This window comes from Rhagoletis pomonella, unplaced genomic scaffold, assembly GCF_013731165.1.
Source record: "Rhagoletis pomonella isolate Grant_MI unplaced genomic scaffold, Rhpom_1.0 Rhpom_scaffold_00005, whole genome shotgun sequence".
Taxonomy (NCBI): domain Eukaryota; kingdom Metazoa; phylum Arthropoda; class Insecta; order Diptera; family Tephritidae; genus Rhagoletis; species Rhagoletis pomonella.
In genome coordinates this window covers 51,475,535-51,498,990 of record NW_023458559.1, presented here as the reverse complement: position 1 = coordinate 51,498,990, position 23,456 = coordinate 51,475,535, and the positions used below count along the sequence as shown (strand labels likewise).

At 32.9% G+C, this 23,456-nt stretch overlaps 1 protein-coding gene across 1 annotated transcript in view; it reads left to right on the top strand.

Annotated features, from left to right (window-relative positions):
* Positions 1-4,066: 4,066 nt before the first annotated feature.
* The window catches only part of LOC118740142 (cyclic AMP response element-binding protein A-like), a 109,984-nt gene continuing 90,594 nt past the window's right edge, over positions 4,067-23,456 (top strand). The window contains exon 1 of the mRNA XM_036471635.1: positions 4,067-4,147. Coding sequence (XP_036327528.1) covers positions 4,067-4,147 — 81 coding nt within the window. The remainder of the gene's footprint in view (positions 4,148-23,456) is intronic.

The following is a 23,456-nucleotide window of genomic DNA, read 5'->3' as shown; positions in this document are numbered from 1 at the left end:
ATAGCTGAAACGAATTGGCGCTGCAGCTTAAAAGTGAAAATAAAGCGTGCAGTGAAGAAAATGTACAAAAAAATACCAAAGCGGGCAAAAAACGAGAAAAAATTTTACATAAAAAAGGTGGAACTGCTTGGCGGTTTAGCAATGAAACCGGAACTACTTGACAGCCACCCTAGCCTTTTACTTGCGTTCAACTGTTGCTGAACCACGGCTCTGTAGCGCTGCCGTAGCGGAATATTGTATTTGTTGTACTGAGCTGAATGAAATATTTGCTTTCGCTTTTTTTGCCCTTTTTCGCTGATCGTAGATAAAGTTCTTAAACTAATTTCTAGATCACGCTGTGGAGGATTATGGAATTACTCTACTAGTAATAAATACATATGTAAAAATTTTATTCTAGATTCTGATTGCTATACGTAAAAAATAAAAAGTTTAACTTCTTAACAAATTTTTAAAATTCGCATTACTTTTAACAAAAATATTTTTTATTGCAATAAGATCACATCTTCATCTTACTTTTTTCAATCTACAACTTAACTATGAGCATTAAAAAATTTTTATACTTACTAGTTTTGCTACTAAAATATTGCAGTTTTGGTATTTCTGAAAATTAGCGTTATATGGGAGTTAGGCGTGGTTATGGTCCGATTTTGCCCATTTTCAATACCATCCGTGCTACGCTAAAAAGAAGTACATATACCAAGTTTCGTTATCTATGCACAGTCGGACGGAGAGACAGACACCGCTTAATCGATTTCTCTTTTTATTCTGATCATTTATGTATATATTTGTCTATATCTATCTCGAATCGGTTTGCCTGTTACAAACAACCGTTATGTGAACAAAGTTATAATACCCTTGTGCACAAGTGCGCTCGGATATAAAAATAATTTTCGGTAACTACTATTAGTGCTGTCACATGATGTAATTTCGATATGACAATTATGTATTAGAAGAAATGGTAAACTCTCTAGAAGTGTTTACACAGCAATCTTTATTTGTCTGCGAAATTTAGCTTCTATATATTTTTCTCTACTATTATACATACATACATATGTATGCCTAAAAATTATATTTAAATGTTGTTGTCTTTTTGCTTTAAAGAAATCTGATTATTTAGTTACAATATTGTCAGATGTACCGAAATAAACCAACTTTAAATTCCTTCAGTATAGTTACAAATTAGAAATAAATCCACAATGAAATTTGCTTTGACGCCTTTGTGGTCTGCTTACACATTATCCATCGTGGAATTGGTTATGTTACTTTAAACTTGTAGTATTATGTAGAAAAAACGATAAGCCTGCAGCAGGAAGCAGGCGCCAAGACTTGTTGCTCTGTGCACGCCACCTAGCATTTATGTAACTTGGGTGGCTGCCAAAGCAAAAAGAAGGAGTGTACATATGTACATACTTAGAACAGATTGAGCTGGATAACTACTAAATAGAGTGGGCCGAAATACCGCTTTTTTAGAATTTTGATTGGTAATAGCAAAAATATGCTTTTGTGTGAAGGATGACAATTTTTGGTCAATATTATAGGCTCACAAAAGAACAGGAACCAATGACAACTAAAAAAAAAAATAAACCCCTATTTTCTACAGTTCAGACTTTTTAATCTGACACTTCATTTTTGAAAATAGAACGAATCGTGCAGATCTGATGGCACTGACCAAAAATGAAAATATTATTTTGGGCATTAGCAAAAAACGCATTACTTCAAGAAGTACAAAGAAATGAGCATGTTTTTCTTTCTTCTTTTGAAAGCTAAAACCCGTGTTATCTACTGAAAATAATAAAAAATGAGATATTTTTACATATACTTTTTATTAATTCCATTAAAATTTAAAATTGTTTTCTGGAATACCGCAGATATTCCAAAATTTTTATTCCTGTATTTCTCTATGGAAATTTCTGTTTACTCCTTTTTATTGGATAAATTACCTTTACAAAAACAGCAAACAGGTTCACATTGCTGACAATGAGTTTTTCGATTTTTGACCACTTAGGCGGCACTGTGCGCTGGTCCCAAATATTCTAATTTTTTGTTTTTTTTATATTAGCTATACTTTGCCAATTTGTTGCAAATTTAGGAACAATTTCGATAGTTCTAACAGAAAAGCCATTATTTTTCATCACCGTGGAAAATTTTTGTTTATGTAAATGAGTATGAAAACACTAAACAGGCACAACTTTTAGAAACGCGAATTAGTTTACTTATGGTTTTCCATACAATACAAAAATTGCAAATATGGGAAGTTGACAAAAATTTTTGTTAAATTTTTTATTTTTATTTTTATTTTTTAAATAATTTTTATAATCTGATCGATTTTCATCATATTATTATCATAAATCAATAACAGTAAGTCTCGCTTTCAATTTGGCAATTATTACGTACCGATCGAGTAATATTTACCTAAGTTATATCGAAAAACTTAGGTGGATCTTTTTCTAGAAAATATCACTTTAATTGTGTAAATAACTTTTAAATAAAAGAACCGGATTACAGAAAAGTGTCTAATTGGAGAGTCCACTAAAGGATTTCGCAGTCGCTTTTTCACATAATGGAATTACCTAACTAAAATATTTATATCTAAACACTTATTGCACGTCTCCTACTTTCATATAATGGCAAATTTAGAAACCGCCGGTGAAACCATTCCGATCCAGTTTTCAAGACTACATAAATGGACTTAAAATGGGCGTTTCCAACTTTAACTGTATTTTGTTAATGTATGTAAGTAAATACTAATGTCCTCGAAACTAACCACACTTATCAAACGATTCCTAATCTTGGACAATACATGTTTGACTTCATTCACCATGATTTTGAAAACTGACCAAATCGGCGTGACCAAGTCCATGGTCCTTTTAATATTATATAAACATCCGAAAACATAAAAACGTTTCAAATAAATCTCTTCTCACTTTTATATATTTTTCACTTGGTTGCTGAAGTAGTGGGGAATTGAAAACTCACAGGGGAAAACTATCGTTTTTTTTTTTTAGTTTTATCTTAATATCTGAAAAACTTGTAGTCTTATTAAAAATTATATATGAACGTAAGATACTAAATTTAATAACCCTTAATTTAATATATCGTGCTGTTTATAACAATTAACTCATTCCTTAGATATTACGAGCCGAAGTTTCATTTTCATAATTCATACCCTCTGAATCGATTGCGCGGGCTAAAGATAAGTTTAAAATTAATCTTTCGCGGCAACAAACAATTATTTTCCCCATACAAAATCGACCCAGCCTAGTGTACACCATGTTCTAATATAATTTTCACAATTATTTTCATTAACAGCTTTCTGCCTTAATTATTTATGAAAATATAATTCGTTCCATAATATAAACCACATAAATCTAAGTTTCACACTTTATGTATATAAAGTTCAGAAATACTCAAACAATTTTCAACTTTTTATTCAGGATCTCTAGGAAATTTCGATTATGCAGTTTTGTAGCTCATGCAATTTTAGTCTGCAAAGTGCGAGGTTTAACCGGCTGAAAAATCGTGTTGATCTTTGAGATTTTTTTTTAAACTGCTTTTGCGGTTTTTTTATGCACCAAGTTCAATTTTGGTTTCGATTTTTTGAAATTTTGTTGCTTACGGCCTTCCGCATTTTATTTCATAAGAAATTCGTGCAAAAATCCGTCATCAAAAAAAATAATAATCTCAAAAATCACCGGAATTTTTCAACCGTTTGAAACTTGCACCTCATTGGACTAAAATTGAATAGGCTAAAAAACTGCTTACTCGAAAATTTTAAAAAAAATTCTGAATAAAAATTTGAAAATTTTTTGGGTTGTTGAGAACTTTACATAAAGTTTGAAACTTCGATTTATATGGTTTATATTAAAGAATGAACTATATTTTCATAAACAATTAAAGCAAACGATTTTTCATGAAAATAATTGTGAATATTATATTAGAACAAGGTGTACACTTTCTTGTGTACATATGTATAGACTTAGTAGTACATATGTATGTATGTAAAATTATATCAAAGCAATATGCCAAATGTAATTAGTTTATGTGCCTATTTTTCCGCTATACGGATATGGCTACCGCTGCCGCTGTCACCGCTGCCGTCCGTGTTGGTGGAGATAAGGTGACGACAATGAAGTGGCGCTTGTTGCTGGTATATCGTTGTATTAAATTGATCTGGTTATGTAGCAAAAAAAGGCATGGGCAACAGCAGTCGCCTCGCAGCCATTCACTTCGTCTAAGCGTTCGCCTCCCACGCGTTTTATACGTGACGCGCTGATTGTGGGTGTCGGCACACAGTAACCACTCAACACACTACCTAACAAATGCTGTGCTATTTTTATCTAACCGACTGTTCCTTCTGTAAGGCTTTGCGGAACCGACAAACGTTGTAGCAAACATACGCGCAGATAAAACTACAAAAGTGCTCACGCGTCACTACATTAACACCAAACACCAGAAATACGAATTATCTTTGCCCACATTTGCTCATCCGAGTACATATTTATCCTTTTCTCATACATTTCGTGGGCGCTTATAGGTAGTGGATTCCGCAATCAACGCTTACTCTCACTCTCTCTCTTTGTCCGTCACTTATCATCTTCAAAGCTGCAATTCCTTTAGCCCACTTGAGCAGCCTTTGTGGCTGCTTAGCGCATTAAATGCGTTGGCGTAGCGCTCCTTTCATGCGTCAAAAGCGTTGGGTGATATCACACTCGGTAAACATTAGGAATGTTAATCCTGGGATCTCAGGTCCCGAAAATCCGGGGATTATTTCCAAGAATTTGCACTGATGGCAATAATAGAAACTGCTTTTTTTGACCAGTATTGGCTATATTTATTTTTATTTTATTTAAAAATTAATATTTTTTTATAATTGTCTAGCTCATCATACATATAGCACCGTGCGATAGTAAATTTTTCACGCAAAAATCCATATATTCGCGAAACCATGGACCAATATAGTAAAATTGAGCTTTTAGTTTTTCACTCTGACGTCAGTAATTAAAAATGATTTAAAAAATTCAGATTCAATTTTTTGGTCCATAAAGACTGGTAAGTATTGAAAATGGCCTTTTAAAATTATATCCTTGATATTTCGCAATATTTGTTTTTGAAAAAATTATATCTTAAGGACTTATATAAACTCGGTAACATTCTCGAATTTCGTCCTTCTAACTTTATCCGCTTAAAAAATTACCTTTTGTCCTTGGGAATTCAAAAAAATTTCGTAATAACGACATCCCGAAAATGCCGGTATCGTAAAAAGCGAAAAAATTAACATCCCTAGTAGGCATTCATTTCATTGTTGCGCCACCATCATCCGGTAATTGTCGTCACTGGGCTTGCGAAGGCTTGATAATGAATTATTATAATGCCATCAGCCGGTTGCCCAGCTGGTCGGTTAGGTGTGTAATTGGAAAGTGCGTACACTAGTATCTGCAAATTGTTGTTCCATTCTCTTTCGATTTCATTTCTGATTCTTCATTGTTTTTGTCATATTTTGCATATTTACGTAAACAAGTTTTGCTAAATAAAACAAAAATAATAATAATAATATATCGAGACCTGACATACCTGTAATAACGCGCAACCACGTGCCGGATTTATGGCGGAAATGTTGTAATATTTTAATTCATGTTTGCAGTTGAGTGCGGGAAACTCGGCGTTTCTAAGAATCGTGTGAGATAATACTTATAAAGAAGGTGTGCCGTTTATTAATAGTGTTTTTTTTTTGTTTTTGTTGGCCTACAAGGAACTTAAATACAATAAACTACATAAGGAAATGTAACATTTATGCTGGTGTTTATTCGATTCCATTTTTTTCCGATACCGATGCCGACTAATCGGCTTATGAGGAAAGAGTCGGCCGATGCTGATTACACAAAAAAAAAATTACAATCAAATTTATTAATACAAAAACAAAGTTTATTTAGAAATACTTAATTAAATTAATTTGCTTGTTATGTAGTTTAGCATAACATAAATACGCATAGATACAAGTATATATGTATACTGAAATAAGAATCGGCAAAACTGGCCGGTAAATATGCTGCATATACATATGTGCCGCTACTACCCGATGCCGATTATGGGGTCAGACTCTACTTAGATATACATATGTGTGTATGTATATTAGGGTGGTCTAAAAAAAGTAAAATCAGGATTTTAATGCTCTCACCTCCTAGGATTGCTCTATAATGAGAAAAAAAATTTAACCCTGTTTTTTTGATTTTGAAATCAAAAATATTTAGAGGTCGCTAGAGGTCCGTCGCCTTTTTAATGGCTAAAACATCTGCCTGAAGAAAGCTACCATACTCTGGCAGCTCATAAGATTCCCTTTTCCATGTAGGACCTACCCATATTAATAAATATGTACAAATATATGTTCACAAATACATGCACCGAGTCAATCAAAATAATTGCCTGGCGCCAACCTTCTGCCTCAACAGTGGCTTTGACATTCGTTCCAAAGTACAGAGTCCGAGATCAGACTACGTAACATTCGTCCAAAAAGGTTCGACTCTATCCTAGTGACCGTAGGGCCTGCACAAAAACAGCCTCAAAGCATTAAGTCTGGAAACCCTTCTAGACCGTCAATGTGGTTCTGAGTGCTAACGATTTCCGTGAAGATCTATGGGAGAGGGAAGGAGCACCTAAGCCACATAGGGTACAACGGAGGCTGTCTTCGCCCTCTCAAATACGTGGAGCCGCCTCGAAATTTTGATATCGAGCATTATTCCAAGGTACTTACTTATTGATTTGCTTCCGCCATAAAATCGATGCCCTCAATACCGGTGGATAATCTTATATTTCCTGGTAAAGAGTAGGCTAATTTGCTGATTAGTTTGCTTAGGGTTGGCAACCACTTCCCGCTTAGTTCATATGACGGGGACGTCATCCGCGAAGGCTGTAAGCTCAGCAGGACCTCCCTGTATTTTTTTGAGTATCTTGTTGACAACCAGCGACCAGAATAGTGAAAAGATCTTATTGGCAATAAATTAATCTTTTTTTGTCCTTGCTTAGTCTTATTAATCCGCAGCCGCTAGAAAAGAAGAAAAGAAAAGAAAAGGAAAAAGATCACACACACACACACACACACATACAAACATACCGAAAAATGATTGATTCATAAATCGGCAAATCAACATTTGAACCCGCCATCAACAGTTATTCAACCGTGTATTGAAAATTTGGCGATTCACTACGGTTTTGGTTAATTGACGTCTTTTGGTCGGTTTCGTAGTTGGCGGCTCATTAGCCAACTTCTTTACGCCCAACACGTTTTGAGCGTTTTAGCTACTTTTTTTTATAACAACCACAAATTTCTATAACTTCGATTTATTTTTGGTTAAACTTTTTACGATTCGCCACGGCTTTGTCTGCAATGAATTGTCTAGTTGCACGTAAGCATGGAATAAATAGCAAGCACAGCAAGTGTTGTTGGTGGTAAATTTCGCTGCCTTTGTATGTGTCAGGTGTGTTGGTTGATTGAGGTGCGTATGTGAATGTCGAGTGTCGGTGTGTAAAGTCAGCACACGACAGTTAATGAACAGTTAAAATGAGTTGCACGCGCGTTCGCATGCATATGTATGTATATACACCCTACCCGGTAAAAAATACGATTACCACAGAAATTAAAGTGGAATCGAATTGGGCGAAGGGAATCGCTTACCCTTTCGCTTCAAGAAGGCATTATTTTAACTTGGGCAAGTCATTGGCCGTAAGCCCTTACCCGCAGCATTACCTTCGAACGAAGGGAGAACGCATGGATAAACAGAATCCAGTGAAGTGAAAAAAGAATGCCTCACAGCGAAACTAATGTAGAATGCCTATCGTCGTTTAAAGTACAAAACCGCGTATCGTCATTATGCAAAACCACGTAACTGACATTTGTTGCCAAAAATTGGATTTACTCACACAAGCTCGTGGCTCAATCCTTATTCATTCGTCCTGAAATTCATACCGGCAATGCGTACAATGCCTAGAAGGCATTGTAAGGTAATTCATTTTAGAACACGTTACCATTAAAAGCGATTACCGATTTTTTGCTGGGTATCTAGATACGTACAATCAAAAAAAAGCAAAAAAATAAACAAATGGCAGGCATGTGAATGTGACCAATGTAGTGCGATAATGCCGCAACACAGCTTTGGTAGGAAACAGCAACGGCTCAGTATATGCTCATGGAATTTATTTCATTTATTTTATTTCATTTTTAATTGTATTTTTAAGTTGTGTGCTCTATAATGTGTGCATATTTGATCTACATTTTGGTTAAATTGTAGTAAGATCACACATAAATATATTGGTATGTATACGCTTGTGGAAGCGTGTCGGTAACCAACTGCGACAAATTTTTCCTACATAAAGGGCAGAGTAGTCATTAGTTTGGTTATTTCACCTGAAAGGAAGTCCCAAAGAGAATAAAGCCAATAGTACTTTGAGTATCCAACAGATTTGTATCAAATATTAATTCTGCCTTCACCCTTTTTATAGTTACATACAAATATGTATGTATGTATAAGCAAATCTCACGACTTGTTTATGTACTTCTTTGTTCCCACGACAGTCGGGTCTACGTAACCGGAACGACCCAGATTTATATTTGGCCAAGGACTGTCACTCCAGCATCACTCCCCAAAAACTCTTTAGCCAAAAACTCTTTAGGGAGTTGCTGCTACAACAACAGCAACAACTTGTTTTTTTGTTAGTGTCGCTTCTTTCTCTCGCCAGAGAAAATACGCTCAAACGTTCTTCTTGCATATATCTCAATCAACAATACAATAAATCAATAAAAAATAAATAAAGTATTTGAACAATTTTAGTTTTAAAACGTTTATTCAGGCGAAAAGTTACCAAAATTACTGATTTGTTTTACTGTCGCTCGAAAAAATCTTAATTGTTTTTTTTAAATAACTTTGGGAAGTTTTAAAATAGAATGTTCATAATGTAGGCAATGGACACCGGCATCAAATACAACATATCTGTGAAGTTTTGTAATTTTTGAAATTTTAAAATTTGTTTTCAATTTTAATAAATCTCCACTGGGTATCTATAAATATGTAACTCTTTATTTCTATATGTATATAGTTGCATATGTGAATGGAGCATGTAAGTATGTATGTACATAATTTCACGCTGACTACCGGTTACATATATATTAGGTGTTGCTGCCGCACTTTTTGATCAAATTAAAAAGTATTTAAAATTAATGTTAAATGGAAAATGCGGTTATTCACAGTAGTGGCGGCGACTGTCTACTGGTGGGTGATGGTTTATGTCTGCGGGACATCAAAGATAGAGTAATAAAATTTTTTGCATGTGTACATGTGTGTGCGAGAGGTTGTTGGCAATAAATTCGAGCAACAATAGATTTTAAAGTACTCCTTTGATTTTATATACACTTGTATATACATACATAGCTGTACTTGTACATACATATGTATGTGCATATTTACGCACACTTTTACAAAGTCAGTTGGCGGCCTCGTGATAAAGCCAGAAACGGTTCATGGCGTTGATGATGAAGTTGATGGATGTTGGCGCTGAAGTTAATGTTAATGATAAATATAGCCAACGGTGACGATAATGTTGCACGTAATGATCAGCGGCATTCAGGCGAACGGGGTGGTTGAGCGAACGGAAGAGCACCTTTCTTTCTACTTCATTTTGTGGCTGCTGACGCTTTGGCAACTTAGCTACTTTCTTATTCAACTCATTTTAATTCATTTCTTATTTTTCACTTTTTGTATTGTATCATTTGGAATGCCTTTTGATGTAACTATGTATATTACATATATATAAAACCAATCCATGTACGATTGTATATATGCACGATTGTATGTATGTACATATGTATATTACAAACTAACTATGTACGTACATTAGGGCGAATCAATTTTTTTTTTTTACTATCCGAAGAAGCAATGGGTCTAAAATGAATTTAGAATTCGCCATATTACAAAAATAGGTTTCGAAGAAAATGGAAAATGGTTTCCTTGTTACGGCTATGGCGGAAGTTTTAAGAAAAATATAATTGCAGAAATGGATTCCTCATACCAAAAAAACCTCTGTGCTGTACGCCCATGATCGAAAAGATCACCCATACAAATTTATGTATACATATGTATTTATAAGTGTGCGCCTGTGCGTATAAGTAACTCAGTTGGCTGGCTGGTTGGTTGGCTCACTGACTGGTAAAACCAAATACATACCTAGTTATAAAATGGCAACAAAACCAAAAAGAAAATATTTGTGTATGTATGTATCAGGGATGTTGCGTTGCATTCGCATTCGTTATGCGAATGATTGGCATCATTTTTTACAAATTCGCATTCGCAACAAATGATACGAATATTTTGCGAATGCGAATGTTTATATAAGCAAAACGCGCAGTTAACGACCACTAAGCACACAATCGCTTAAAGGTTCTTGCAATTTAACGTTTAGTATTTTACAGGTAAATCAACCCTTGTACGCTGCTTCATGTCGTAGAAAATAGAAATATATAGATCAAATGTGTTCGCGCGTTTTTTGTTGACATTTGCACCTTATCGTAGTTGCATTAATAGTTACATATTTTAGTTAATTTTTGTACTTTATTCGTCGCAAGTGAGCAATTGCTCAGTGGAGCCGGTCTTATATACGAGCCTCTAAGAAATCTCTTCATAGGGGAAAAGGCAGCAAAATTACTTTTTCTGATATCTAACATTCGCATTCGCATTTGTGAAAAATTTTACATTCGAAACATCCCTAGTACGTATGTATGTAAATGGTAATCAGAAAGGCAACAAGCGAAAAATTAATAATGAAGTCACAAGCAGTGAATTGTGGGAGCACCTTTCACTTTATTCGTGCATTACATACATACATACATACATAGAATGCGGGCTCGATCAACCGGAAATGGCGGTTTCACTTAGTCATAAGAAAATTATATATTCCTTTTAGCTATTACCGAATTTGGAATTTAGGATATTGGTCTGAATAACTATGTATGTAGTTCGGCCAGACCAGTTCCATACTTGCCAACTGGTTTATGGAATAAGCTTGTAAGAGTAGCAGTGTTACCATTTTAGCCCTTAACCGAAAAAAATCGTGTTTAGCTTCAAAATTTTAGCGTTTTTTAGCGTTCTTTTCACAAATTATTAACTTTTTATAAGTATGACAACTGTTAAAATGATAGATGCGTCCCAGTCTCAGACCTCTGAACTGCAACTCTCATTATGAGCTCAAAAAAAAAAAGAGTCCGAAAAGAGCATAGGGAAAGCGCACGGCAATACGAGCCCAATTAGGAGTCATATTAGAGTCTGAAATATGACGCTTTTCTGATTCTTAAAAGCAAATACTCTCTATAATTCAAATTATTAGTAAACTTTTATTTCAACGTGAACTTTGTTATCTTTGTTCAACTCAGAATTTATAACACCAAAAAAGGTCGAAATTAGTCAGTCTGGTTTACTGGCCTCAGAATCATATTTATGACGAAAGAGGGACCTAGTTTGGACTCATAAATTCTGAGTATGTACTCAGAAAATTGTTTGATGTGAACAAATAAATGTTTCAGAGGTTTCGTCTTTACCTCCGATCAAATCGATCATCGCGTGGGATCGTCCACACATCCAAAAGGTATTTGGAGTCAGGTGACGGTTAAATTTTGCAGCTATGGGGTATTTAGTACCTCACATTTAAGCCTCCAGACCTTTTTAGGGTCACCAATAAAGTTAAATATCTACTCTGAAAGCCAAGCGGCAATCAAAACTGGATGCGCTCAAAGCTAGTAGGGAAATTCTTTATTTTTTACATTATGTATTTGTTTTTAATTTTTTCAGATTTAATGGCCATATTTTTATTGCAGGAAACTACGGTGTGAATGAGTTGGCCAGAAAAGGCAACCTCATTGTTATATTTTATGTTAATAAACTTTCGGAAAACTTGTTTGAAGTAATACATAATTTTTTATTGAATAATATTTATATATATATTTTTTAAAATGATATTTCTAAATATGAACCAAATCGGACCACAAATAAGGATTTTCCAAATATCTCAACTCCTGCATGGAGTTACACCTTCCATATAGGTTATATGTATATGTACATTAGGATGGTCTAAAAATGCATGTTAAAAAGTAAATTCGAAATTTGTATGCTCTCCCGGCTAGGACTGTTTTACACCAAAAAAATATAGCTTCCTTATTTTGAAGTCAAAAAATATTAGAGCTCAAAGCGCACAAAGTTTCCCATGTATTTTATATGGAAAAAATAAGCTTTTCGTAAAAATTGTATCGAATTCTTGAAAATCAATATTTTTCGATCGGTAAACTCTATGTCTCTTCACGAGATTACCAATAATAATACCCAATTGTTATTTTTTAAATCATTTTTTCATAGTAACTATATTTTATGGGTCCGCAAAAACCCCAGAAAAATGCAATGGGTGACCAATAAAAAGTCTTTAGTGTTAAAAAATTGGAAGTCTCCTGAAGAGAATCAGAGTTTTCCGACCGGAACAATGCATGGAGAACTTGAGCGCTTATTTTTTTTTTGGACCCCTCTAATGTACATACATTCAGTCAAAAGTTTGTATAGCTTTCCTCCATTCCATAAATAAATCACAATTTTATTGAAAAGCCGTCAATAAAATAGAGTTTTTTAAATATGTACATTACTTGTGTATTATTATTCAAATTGATTGTTTATATGTACATATTGTAAACATAACATACTTCGCATTCATATGTACATATGTATGCATCTGCAAAAGAACTCGCTTACAGTTCCTCACTGTTCTTTACTCGTTAATTTCAATTAGGTTATTACAATTTGCTTTGATAACATCCCATTTTTCTAAATTATTTTATTATATTAAATGACAGGCACCTTACAGGCAAACCACATTTTTTCTCATACTCAACTTTGTTCAGTTTAAAAACATCACGCGTAGGTACACAATCATTTAATCTAGTGCTTTAATATTTATTGAATGTATAATATTATACGTACATATGTATGTATGTATGTGATGAGCACACAAGTTCAAGTACATACATTCAGCCCGCGGCGGTAAAAAATGTGTACATTTTTTGAGTTTTTTGTATAACAAATATCAATTTACTTTTATGGTTTATGTTCACCTTATCCACTTTCACAATTCATCTAAAATCAATTTTTAATATCATTTTTCTTATATGTAAGCACATTGTTTAAATTTTTTCAAAAGATTCCAACTAGAGGCTGACGTTTTTAGGTTACTTAGCCAAAATTCAGCAATTCACCTTTCATTCTTCTACTGTTTATTGAACAAAAAATGCATAAAACTGTAATAACTACTATTTCCAAGAAACACCCAAGGCGTCGTTCGTTATGCAACAAACTAGGTTTTTATGTATTCACATCAAAAACTGGATAAAAAACTAACGCCTTTTATACATTCAATGTAGTGAGTCGCTCCATTGGACACCACACTTTCTTAAAAAAAAACAGCTGATTTCGAAAAACTGCCGCTGTCACTGCCATTGCGATATTGTATTTTGGGCTTTATTTTCAAGATATCAGCAGTAATTTCAAAATAAAATAGCAAAAATTTTCCAATCTTTTTTGAGAGCACCGAATATTAAACGTGAGTTTAGCAATTCTATTTTAATGCTATTTTTTGCTTAAGTAGTCTTTATAATTTTCATTGCGCTAAAAATTCGCTCAATAGCTAAGCACGTAAACTGGAAACGGGGTTTCATTCAATAAATTTTTGAATTCTTTCTCTTCTATCAAGAACCCAATTGTTGTACTAGTTAAAATTGGTTCTTTGGTGTGGTAAAAGTTTTCGCTTTTGATTTTTAATGACTGTTAGCTCATTTGAGGTGTTATTAGCTTTTCCATTTAATGTTCGTGGATTCATTATATTCATCTAATTTAAAAGGTAATTTTAAAAATCGAAGTCTACAAAAAATCTTAGAATCCAGACGCGAAATAGCGAGAAGGAAAAAAATTAATTTTATAGATCTAGCCTCAAAACAAGCTAAATTGGCAAAACTGGTAGCCAGTGTTGTGCCACGTAGCTGACACAATGTTGTCTACGCAATTTTCAATAAACTTTAAATTGAATCTTAAGACTAAAAAGATGAAAATATGATTATAAGTTGTTAAAAAAATTAAAAACACGCTTTTATTACTATTCGAACTAAGCATTAAAAAAAATCTTTTACAGACATGCAAATTTCGTTTAAGGAAAATTGATAAATACGGTAAATCAATTTACATAAACATCAGCTGTATATCTGGCTTGGCTGATGTTCATGCCGGTCAGTTTTACTTATTAATTTTTAAGCGGCTTTTAGAAAGTAGCTTCAAATGTATTGTTTTTGCTGTTACTAACCAAAGGTTGTGCAAACTCAACCAAAGACATGTTTGCCGTTAGCAAATTATATACATATATAGATTGAGTTAGGCCTTTTCGATGCCAAGTTTGTCGTTTGACGTCATAGGCAATATATTAATGCATAGAAACTAGTTTCTAGCAAACTATAATTTTAGAAAGATAAGTTTCATTATTATAATTATGTAGTTGCAGACGTTATAATTCATAGACGTGTATTTGTTTTTTTTTTTTTGTTTTTACATTTAAATAGTATTCGATGGCCTACTTTACGGATAAAGTTAAAAATTACTTAGTAATTTAGGTGAATGGTCTAACATTGTTTTGAAAAAGTTAAAGCAGCAGCTTTATAATGGAAGCTTTGTTATACATTTGAAGTGTTTTCTTAATATATTTGCATATCGTTGTTTAAAGTACAAAACCGCGTAACTGACATTTGCTGCCAAAAATTGGATTTTACTCGCTCTTGGCTCAATCTTTATCCATTCGTCCTGAAATATATTAGCCATAAATGCGATTGCTTTATAAAAAAGAGAACCATTTTGAAATATGAGTGTTTTTACTCTCTAGAAAATAATGTATGAGACCTCCCATGCGCGGTTTTGCATTTTGTTGTTACGCGGTTTTGTACTTTAAACGACGGTTGTACTACATACATACATATTTAGGGGATTCACAAGACGTGTTAACCGTCGTAAAATCTTAAGGTTAACATCTTTTTTAATTAAAATGGTTTTAGGGGATTTCTAACTAAACCGAAATTCTTTTAAACTGATAAAGAATATATAATTAGCCAACCCCCCAACCATTTTAACCGCTATTTTACATAAACAAGTGTTAAGCTTAAGATTTTACGACGGTTAACACGTCTTGTGAATACCCTAATTGTCACCATTAATGCAAAACTCGCCATTTAAATAGAAAATGCTTGCAGGGCTGTTCTCTGTCCCGTTGTAATTTATAGGAACATCCTTATGGAGCGTTAAATCTACATTTTTATGCTTGTGTTTTCAATTGAAAATATGGACCTTTTTCCGCCTGATTATTTTAATCATTCATTTATTTTTCTACTAAATAAATAATGTAGTTTACCAAATTATGTAGCTGAAAGTTTTTGCACGTGTCCATATATTTAAACATAATAATTACGTCAATTTGAACACCGCCGGCGATGCCTTCATTTCCTACATATGTAGGTATATACTTTAGGGTGGTCAAAAAAGTTTAGAAGACTAAGCTCACCCCTAAGATTTTTCTAAATGTATAAAAGAATAGCTGTTTTTTCTAAAAAAAACAAAAAAAAATTTAGAACTGCATCAAAGACCACGAAGTTTTCCATGTACTTTATATGGGAAAAAACCTGTTTCGTGTAAATAGTATAGAATTCTTGAAAATCAATATTATTCCATCGGAGACTTCTAATAATAATATCCGAATATTTATTTTACCAATTTTCAATACTAACCAACGGCCTATAAAAAATATGTATTATTAAAAAACTGTTAAATAAATAATTGGGTATTATTATTGAGAGTCTCTAAAATTTTCCGATTGAAAAATATTGATTTTCAAAGAATTTTATACATTTCTACGAAAAACTGTTTTGACCGCTTTGAGCGACCTCTAAATATTTTTTAATTTGAAAATAAGAAAAAACCAGGATATAATTTGTTCGATATAGAACAGTCCTAGGGAGTAAGAGCATTAAAATTACGACTTCCATTTTTTTTTTTACCACCCTAATGCACATACTACAAAAAAGAAAACCAATATCAAATTAACACACATTCATGCAGACATACATAGGAGAATATGCATACAAATTTTATGTAAATAAGTTAAAGGCAATCCAGCAACCTGCCAAGCGACTTACCATTCGAGCACAAAGCGTCAAAATTTATTTGTGTCAGAAATAAAGAGACAAGATTTTGCTTAACGGTGGGAAAAGCCAAGAAAGTCATAAAAATAGCAACCGAAGTGGCTATGAGAAATGGTTGAAGTAAAAGATGGTTGAAGAATGGTATTGTATTGTGAAATGTTGGCTGATTCGCATGCTGGCAGAGGCGCAGCGGGTGAGCATCCACTGCGAGGGGTTATGATCAAATGTGCAGTGAAGCGATAGTAAAAATAATTATGGAAAAATATTTAGGTATGAGAAAGTATGAAACCATTTTTATTGTAATCTTTGTTTATGTACATACATACATATATCTATACATGTCTAATACATAATTTGTTGACTGCAAAACAAACACGAGTAATGTAGTTCTCGGAGCGAAGAGTAAATGTACGAGTACTATAGCTTTTGAATAGCCTCCCTATAAGCTATGAAATGTCTTTCCTGAGATGTGTAAACGGGACTGTTGGGACAGTATAAAAGCTTGGCGGATTTCGTGTTCTGTAAAGATATTTTTATGAAAAAGTGTGCTGTTTATTTAAAAACGCTACTCCCCCACGATACAAATACGTGAAAAAACTATAACCTTCAAAAACCAAGAGAGATTTTAATAGAAATAACAAAAAACGATTCAAATTAATTTAAAATAAAATAACATTCAACGTTTAAATTGTACTTAACTAAACAGAAATAGATTTAAAAAAATCTAAAATTTAAATCACGTTTTGTATTAATGAAATTCATGGCTTTGTTAAATATTTTTTTGGACATTTGATTCGATATTCCAAATTCTATTGAATTCTAGCTTAAGAAAGTGCAAGTTTGAAGTAGCTCAGGATTCGATCTAAGTTTTGATAATTTTTTGCTGATGGTGTCAAGCATTTTCTTCAATACAAAGTAGGTTTTACAATTTTTTTTTTTTTGTATGAAAGAAAATAATAACACCAACTTAGCTACCTCAAACTTCCACTTTCTGAAGCTAGAATTTAATGAGCTATAAAACTGAATACTTAGAATTTTACTATAAAATCTTAATACAAAGTTTGTTATTGCTGTAAATTTTTTTTTGAATTTTTCCAATTTTTCTACAATGTTTGAAATTTGGACTTATATGGTTTTGTTAGATAATGAGCTGTATTAAAAAAAAAAAAATTGTTTTTACGTGACGAGTAATACAATATCGTATGTGGCGATTTGAGCCCTAATCTGGCTTTATTATAGCTTTTATTTTATTTTTAGCGCTGAGCGCTTAAAAGCGGACTGTCCGATGAGCTATAATAAATTTATTAATTGCGCAGTCCTTTTGGGAAATTTGTTAATGCAAATACTTTTTAAAAGTATGAAGATATTTAAAGAAAATTGTTTGTACATCACTATCATATAAGTGATTTGTGTTATTTATTATATTCGTTTTTAAAATAAAATATTTTTTTTGCCGATTTCATGAATTTTATAAAAAAAAATTTAGCGATTTTTTTCGGAAATGGGCTCTTACAATCTGGACACCCTGGTTTCAGAAAATGTTTGAATATAAAATAATTGATTGGCTTTTGTGTACAATGATATGCACACTCATGTTAAAGTGAATAACACTTTTGTTTCTTTATGAACTATGTATATTTTATTTATATAGAAAATATTGTTAAAAACAAGTACGCTGACGTTATAAAGTATTAACTGTTATTTACATTCATAATTTTGCTTTGATTAAAAATGTACTGAAAAGTACTGATTTTTTTAGCGTGAAAAAGTCCAACATACGTATTTCGCGCATAAAAAATCTGGCAAGCCTAATTCCGATTGATCAGCGTAACCAGACCGAACGCGGTCGTATTAACTACTGCACTTGTATTGTTGTTGGTACTACATATATTTGGGATGCGCTCATCATTATCATTAACGTAAATACAAATAAGTAATAAATACGAAAAATGGCAAAAAGGTTATTCACCTGTTACACACACCGTAACGTAAAGTGACGGCACGAACAGCAACAGCAACAACACCAGCAATACCAACAATAAATGCGAGGAGCTCTTTATGGTTGCGAGATAAATACATACATATGAGCAGCAAGCAGCTTTTTCCATAAATCGTTGCGACCACCACACAGCACATGTGGCCGAGAAATGGAGGAATATGCATACATATCTACATATGTACATTGTACATACATATGTACTCTTAAATACATATTGATGGAACATAGCGATGTTGAACCAGTGCTGCCACTTTGTGAGTAATTCCTCAAAACGTGAGGCATTTCGGGAGCGCTTGAGTACCTATTTTTTGAGGAATTTTCTTTTGATATACAAATTTGCAGAATACAAATGCAACCATGTTTTCCACAAGAGAGTTGTTAAATCGCTCTGGAAATTTTTAAATATAAAGCTTTCCGAAGCTTTATAGAGAGCGAAATACACCACACAAGCGGTTTGGCAAACATTCTTCATACCTACTTTTCCCATTTCGCCATACACCATGCAAACATAACTCCTTCAAGCAAAGAATTTTAGTTTTCTACCGGCTCACAATGTAAAAGGGTTTGGTTTTCTTCGATTTCTGAAGCGATTTTATCATACACAACGTAAGCGGTTTGATCAGACGTCAATATGGTGGCAGAAAATCAAAAAATTTTTGTTCACATTTCCCTCAAACGACTTGTCAAACCTTCAAAAACCCCCATACACAACATAAATAGCTGAAAGCAAAGGGATATTTCGCTTGGTTTGTCAATCCGCTGGTGTGGTTGTTCTCGCTCTTAAGCACATCTGCATATGCTGCCAAATATTCAATGTGTTATCGATAATTTTTTTTTCATTCCATCGTTATATTTTCAACTTATTTTGAACTTGCAAAATCTCGATAACGAATGGAGAGAACTCGCATTGTTCGATCATAAGGATATTCATATTGATTCCTCATTAAATGCAGAAAATTATAGGAAAAAATTTGGTAATTTTTTGTGGCAACACTGTGTTGGACAGTCAGTTGTGTTTAACAACAAATGCGAAATCACGATTTCTTGAATGATGAAATGGGAAGTACCAGGGAGAAAGAGATAATGTATGTAGTTATAGTTTGTTAGCGATCTTCGCCTTGTACAAGTAGAATATTGAACATCACTGCGAAAGACGAAAGAATTGCGTTAGGCAAATGCTCAGGTGGCTCAGCTAAAGTAAATGCGGCACCTGCATCAATAAAAAGGCGGAGAAGTGAAAAACAAAAAACAAAAAAAAAATCTAAACAAACGGCAGCAACCGGTCACACTTCGATGATGTATACGCTACACACACATTCATACGTACACATATATGTATGTATGTTTGTTTATACATACATACCTATTAATGGGTTAAGCCGGCTACCTGGCAGTCAGCTTACCTTTCAACTTTTGTTAGTCAACATTTAAGACATTCACTTAAGACGAGAAAACAAGTCATGAAGAGGAAAGACCAAATGAAATTGAATTTCGTGTTTCCAGGCGGTTTGCTTTCTCAGCCTTCGATTAACTAATCGCCGAAATATGCATACCTAATTTAACATATCGATGTACATATCTATGTATGTGCATACGTACATATGTACATGCGATCGACTTAATAGTTATTAATGTGATTATACATACATATATTTGAAACCTACGTTTTCATTTAGAGTGGCGGTTTTTATTTGTTCTCTCTGACGTCAGGATTTATTTTAAAGGACTTTGTAATTTCAAAGATATGATTAATTCCAGAAAAATGCAATGCAATGTTTATAAACATAGAGGAAATTTCTTTAGACTTAAAAAAAATTTAAAATTTTTTGGATTCACAAGGGCGAATAGGTAATTTTTTAAGCTGATAAAGTTAGAAAGACGAAAGTCGATTATGTTGTCGACAAATATTGCGAAATTTCAGGACAAAATTTTACAAGCACATTTTAAATACTTACCAGTCCATCTGTACCAAAAACTTGAATCTGTTTAAATTCTACAGGATTTCCTTTTAATTTTTTTTATAAATCTGGGTCACTCCGGCTACGTAGACCCCACTGTCGTAGGAACGATTGTTGTTGTAACAGCATACAATTTCCCCAAATATTTTTTGGAGAGTGTGAAAAAGTACGGTCAACTGCATCCATAAAATACAATTAAAGAAACGCGGTGAAGAATAATGATATCATTTTCTCAAACTAACAACAAAAGCTCTTATTTATGAAAAAAAGAGCTTTAAGCACAAAAAAAGTTTGTCCAATATAAGAGACGCTTGTACTGAAAGGGTTAATAACCAAATATATGCTCTTGTGTAGACATATTTTAGTACTATTTACATATATGTATATAGAAAAAGAGAATGAAAAATGAATACGTGAAAAAATCTGTGAAATGCAAATACAAGAAACTAAAGAAAATCAGTAAATTCTTACGACTAAGTAAGTGTGATCACGATTGCGTTCTCCGCTCTCTTGCATGAACTTCACCGAGTTAAGTGAGCTTGAGAAGTAACGCATGCGTGCAGTGCGTGCGGTCAGGCATCGCCTTCTTGTTACTTCATCTGGCCGCTTTTATTACTTTTTTTTACCTTTGCTTATAAAATTACGGCTTTCAACTTCTTGCTTGCATCGCTTTAATTTTTACTCATTGTTTTCAAACAAGAAATTTCATTTACTCTCATCAAGTGGTCATACTTAATTTTTTTTTACAATGGTGTATAACAGGGGTGGGCAGCGCCGAGGCCACATGGTGATTCTAAATGCTACAAAGAGCCACAAAAAAAAAACAACAAAAACAACAATTTTTATTTTAAATAAAATTATTATTAGAATGAAAAACATTCATTCATTTTATTATTATTCTAATATAAATAGGATAGATATTAAAGAAAATTCAAAAGATCCCTTTGGCCAAATTTTCAAAATCTGGTTTTACGTCAGTTAAAGCCATTCGTAACAGTTCTGTTAAATGTTGGTTAGTCAATAGGAACGTTCGTTTAAAAGCAACAGTAAAAAATGTCAAAATTCTGGCGAAATATCATCTGTTCTCTCACAAGAGAAAAATATCCCAACTTGCAAGTTAGACGTACACCTGATAGAAATTTTGTTTACATTCAAAAGTATAAAATTGAAAACGTAAGAAAACAAATCTCGAAGTCTTATCCTGACGAAGTCTTTCACTGACTAAACGAATAATTACTGACCTTTTACAAGTTTAATTAGCCGCATTTTACTTTTTTTAACTTCCAAACCATCAAATTCAATTTAGGGATTTGCGTAAATTCCAACCAGCTGTTTTTGATCAGCTGTTTTCTTGTTGGCAAATTGCTGTTGGTAACAATTTTTCCAGCAGAAACTAATAGCTTTCTCTCTAAATGAGATGTAATTTTGCTCTCTCAATGCTTTACCAATTTCATTGTAGAGTACAATGACTCACAGTTATAAGTTGTACCAAAAAATTGAAAATATACGGCACACAGCTGTTTTCAACAGCGGATATTTTAAATATGGTAGTTGTTGTCGGAAGTCAAGCAATGGAAAAGCTTTATGTTACATTTCCAGTGCCTTATGTTCTTTTAGTTTCAAAAACTCCAACTCTTCTTCGTTTTTCTTAAAAAGGAGTATTTCGGATATTATAATTTCATCCACAGCTATGTTACATAAAAAAGGGTTTATGAAGTATGTAAACGTACATTTAAATAATTTCAAATCGACAAATTTTTTTTTTTCAAAATCTGCTTTATTTATTACAAAATGTGCAATATTTTTTCTACGCATGGAAAATGATGAAATGTTCTTTTTTTGAGATCATAATTAAAAAGGCGTATGTAGTTTAGCTTCAAAACTTAAAATAATTTGCAATAAATCAAAAATCTTCCATCATATCGGTAAAGAGCATTAGGTCAGAAAGCCAATTTTCATTCTCCAGTTGCTGGTACTGTTCCGATCTCAATTTGCGTATGTGTATATAAAAATAATAAAATAAAAGAAATAACACAATGAAAAAGAATGTCCAGCAAAGAAATATATATTTTAAAAAGTACAAAGAGCCAAAATGTTTTTAGCAAAGAGAAAGTAAAAAGGGCCACACTTTGCTAAGCAAAGGACCGCATTTGGCTCAAAGAGCCGTGTTTGCCCACCGTTGGTATATACATACATACATATGTACGTATGTACATATCTAGCAGATATCTTCAAAAAAGAAGTTTGTTATTCTGATTTTCTGCATCTTCTTCACTATCATTTTCGTAACATGTCCAAAGTGAGTTCCTAACTCTTAACAACCTTTGTAAGTACGGTTCGTTGAACCTTTCTGCTTTTGCCGCTTAGTAAATTGTTTAATGCTTATAATATACATACACTTGTGGTCAATTGATTAAGTTAAGTGACATTTTGACCAATTTTGTCTATTTTTCTTTTTTTTCTTTTATGTATATATTTTTTCTATAAAAGTCTAGCACAATACCTAACCAACACCATATAAATCCACATTTCAAACTTCATATTAAATTTATAAAAATTAAATGAACTTAAACAATTACACCAAAAAATTTTAACCTTTTTATTAAAAATTTTAGGAAAAATTTTAGGTATGTAGCTTAAAGTGCAAATTTGAACACGCGGAATAGAAAATCGCGTTGATTTTTAATATTTTCTTCCTATGCTCGATAATTTCTTTAAAAAAATTATAAACATTTAATAAACAAAATAAAAATTGCTAAAACTGGTCAAAATGTCACTTAACTTAATCAGCTGACCACCATGTGTACATTTAAATATCTGTATACATACTTTTATATATCAAGTCAATCGCGTTTCTCACAGTTTTTTTCGTACTTAATTTTATTTTTAACTGAATATGTATGTACTTATCTATATATTTTATTCACGCTTCGCTGGCGCATAAAACGTGCAAAAACATAGTAAAACATAACAAAGTGTGTAAAATATTCTTCACTGCGAATAAGGTTTTTTCGCCAAAATGGCGTTTTTTTCATAGAAACCCGACTGCATTTTGATACCATTAAATATAAAATTTTAAATACTTGTTTACGTACATATGTACACTATGGTAGTCTAAACATGAATGTGAAAAAGTAAAGTCGGAATTTTTATGCTCTCACCCCCTAGGATTGTTCTATGCCGAAAAAAATATAATTTCGTAGAAATGGTAAAGAATTCTTAGAAATCAATATTTTACGATCTGAAAACT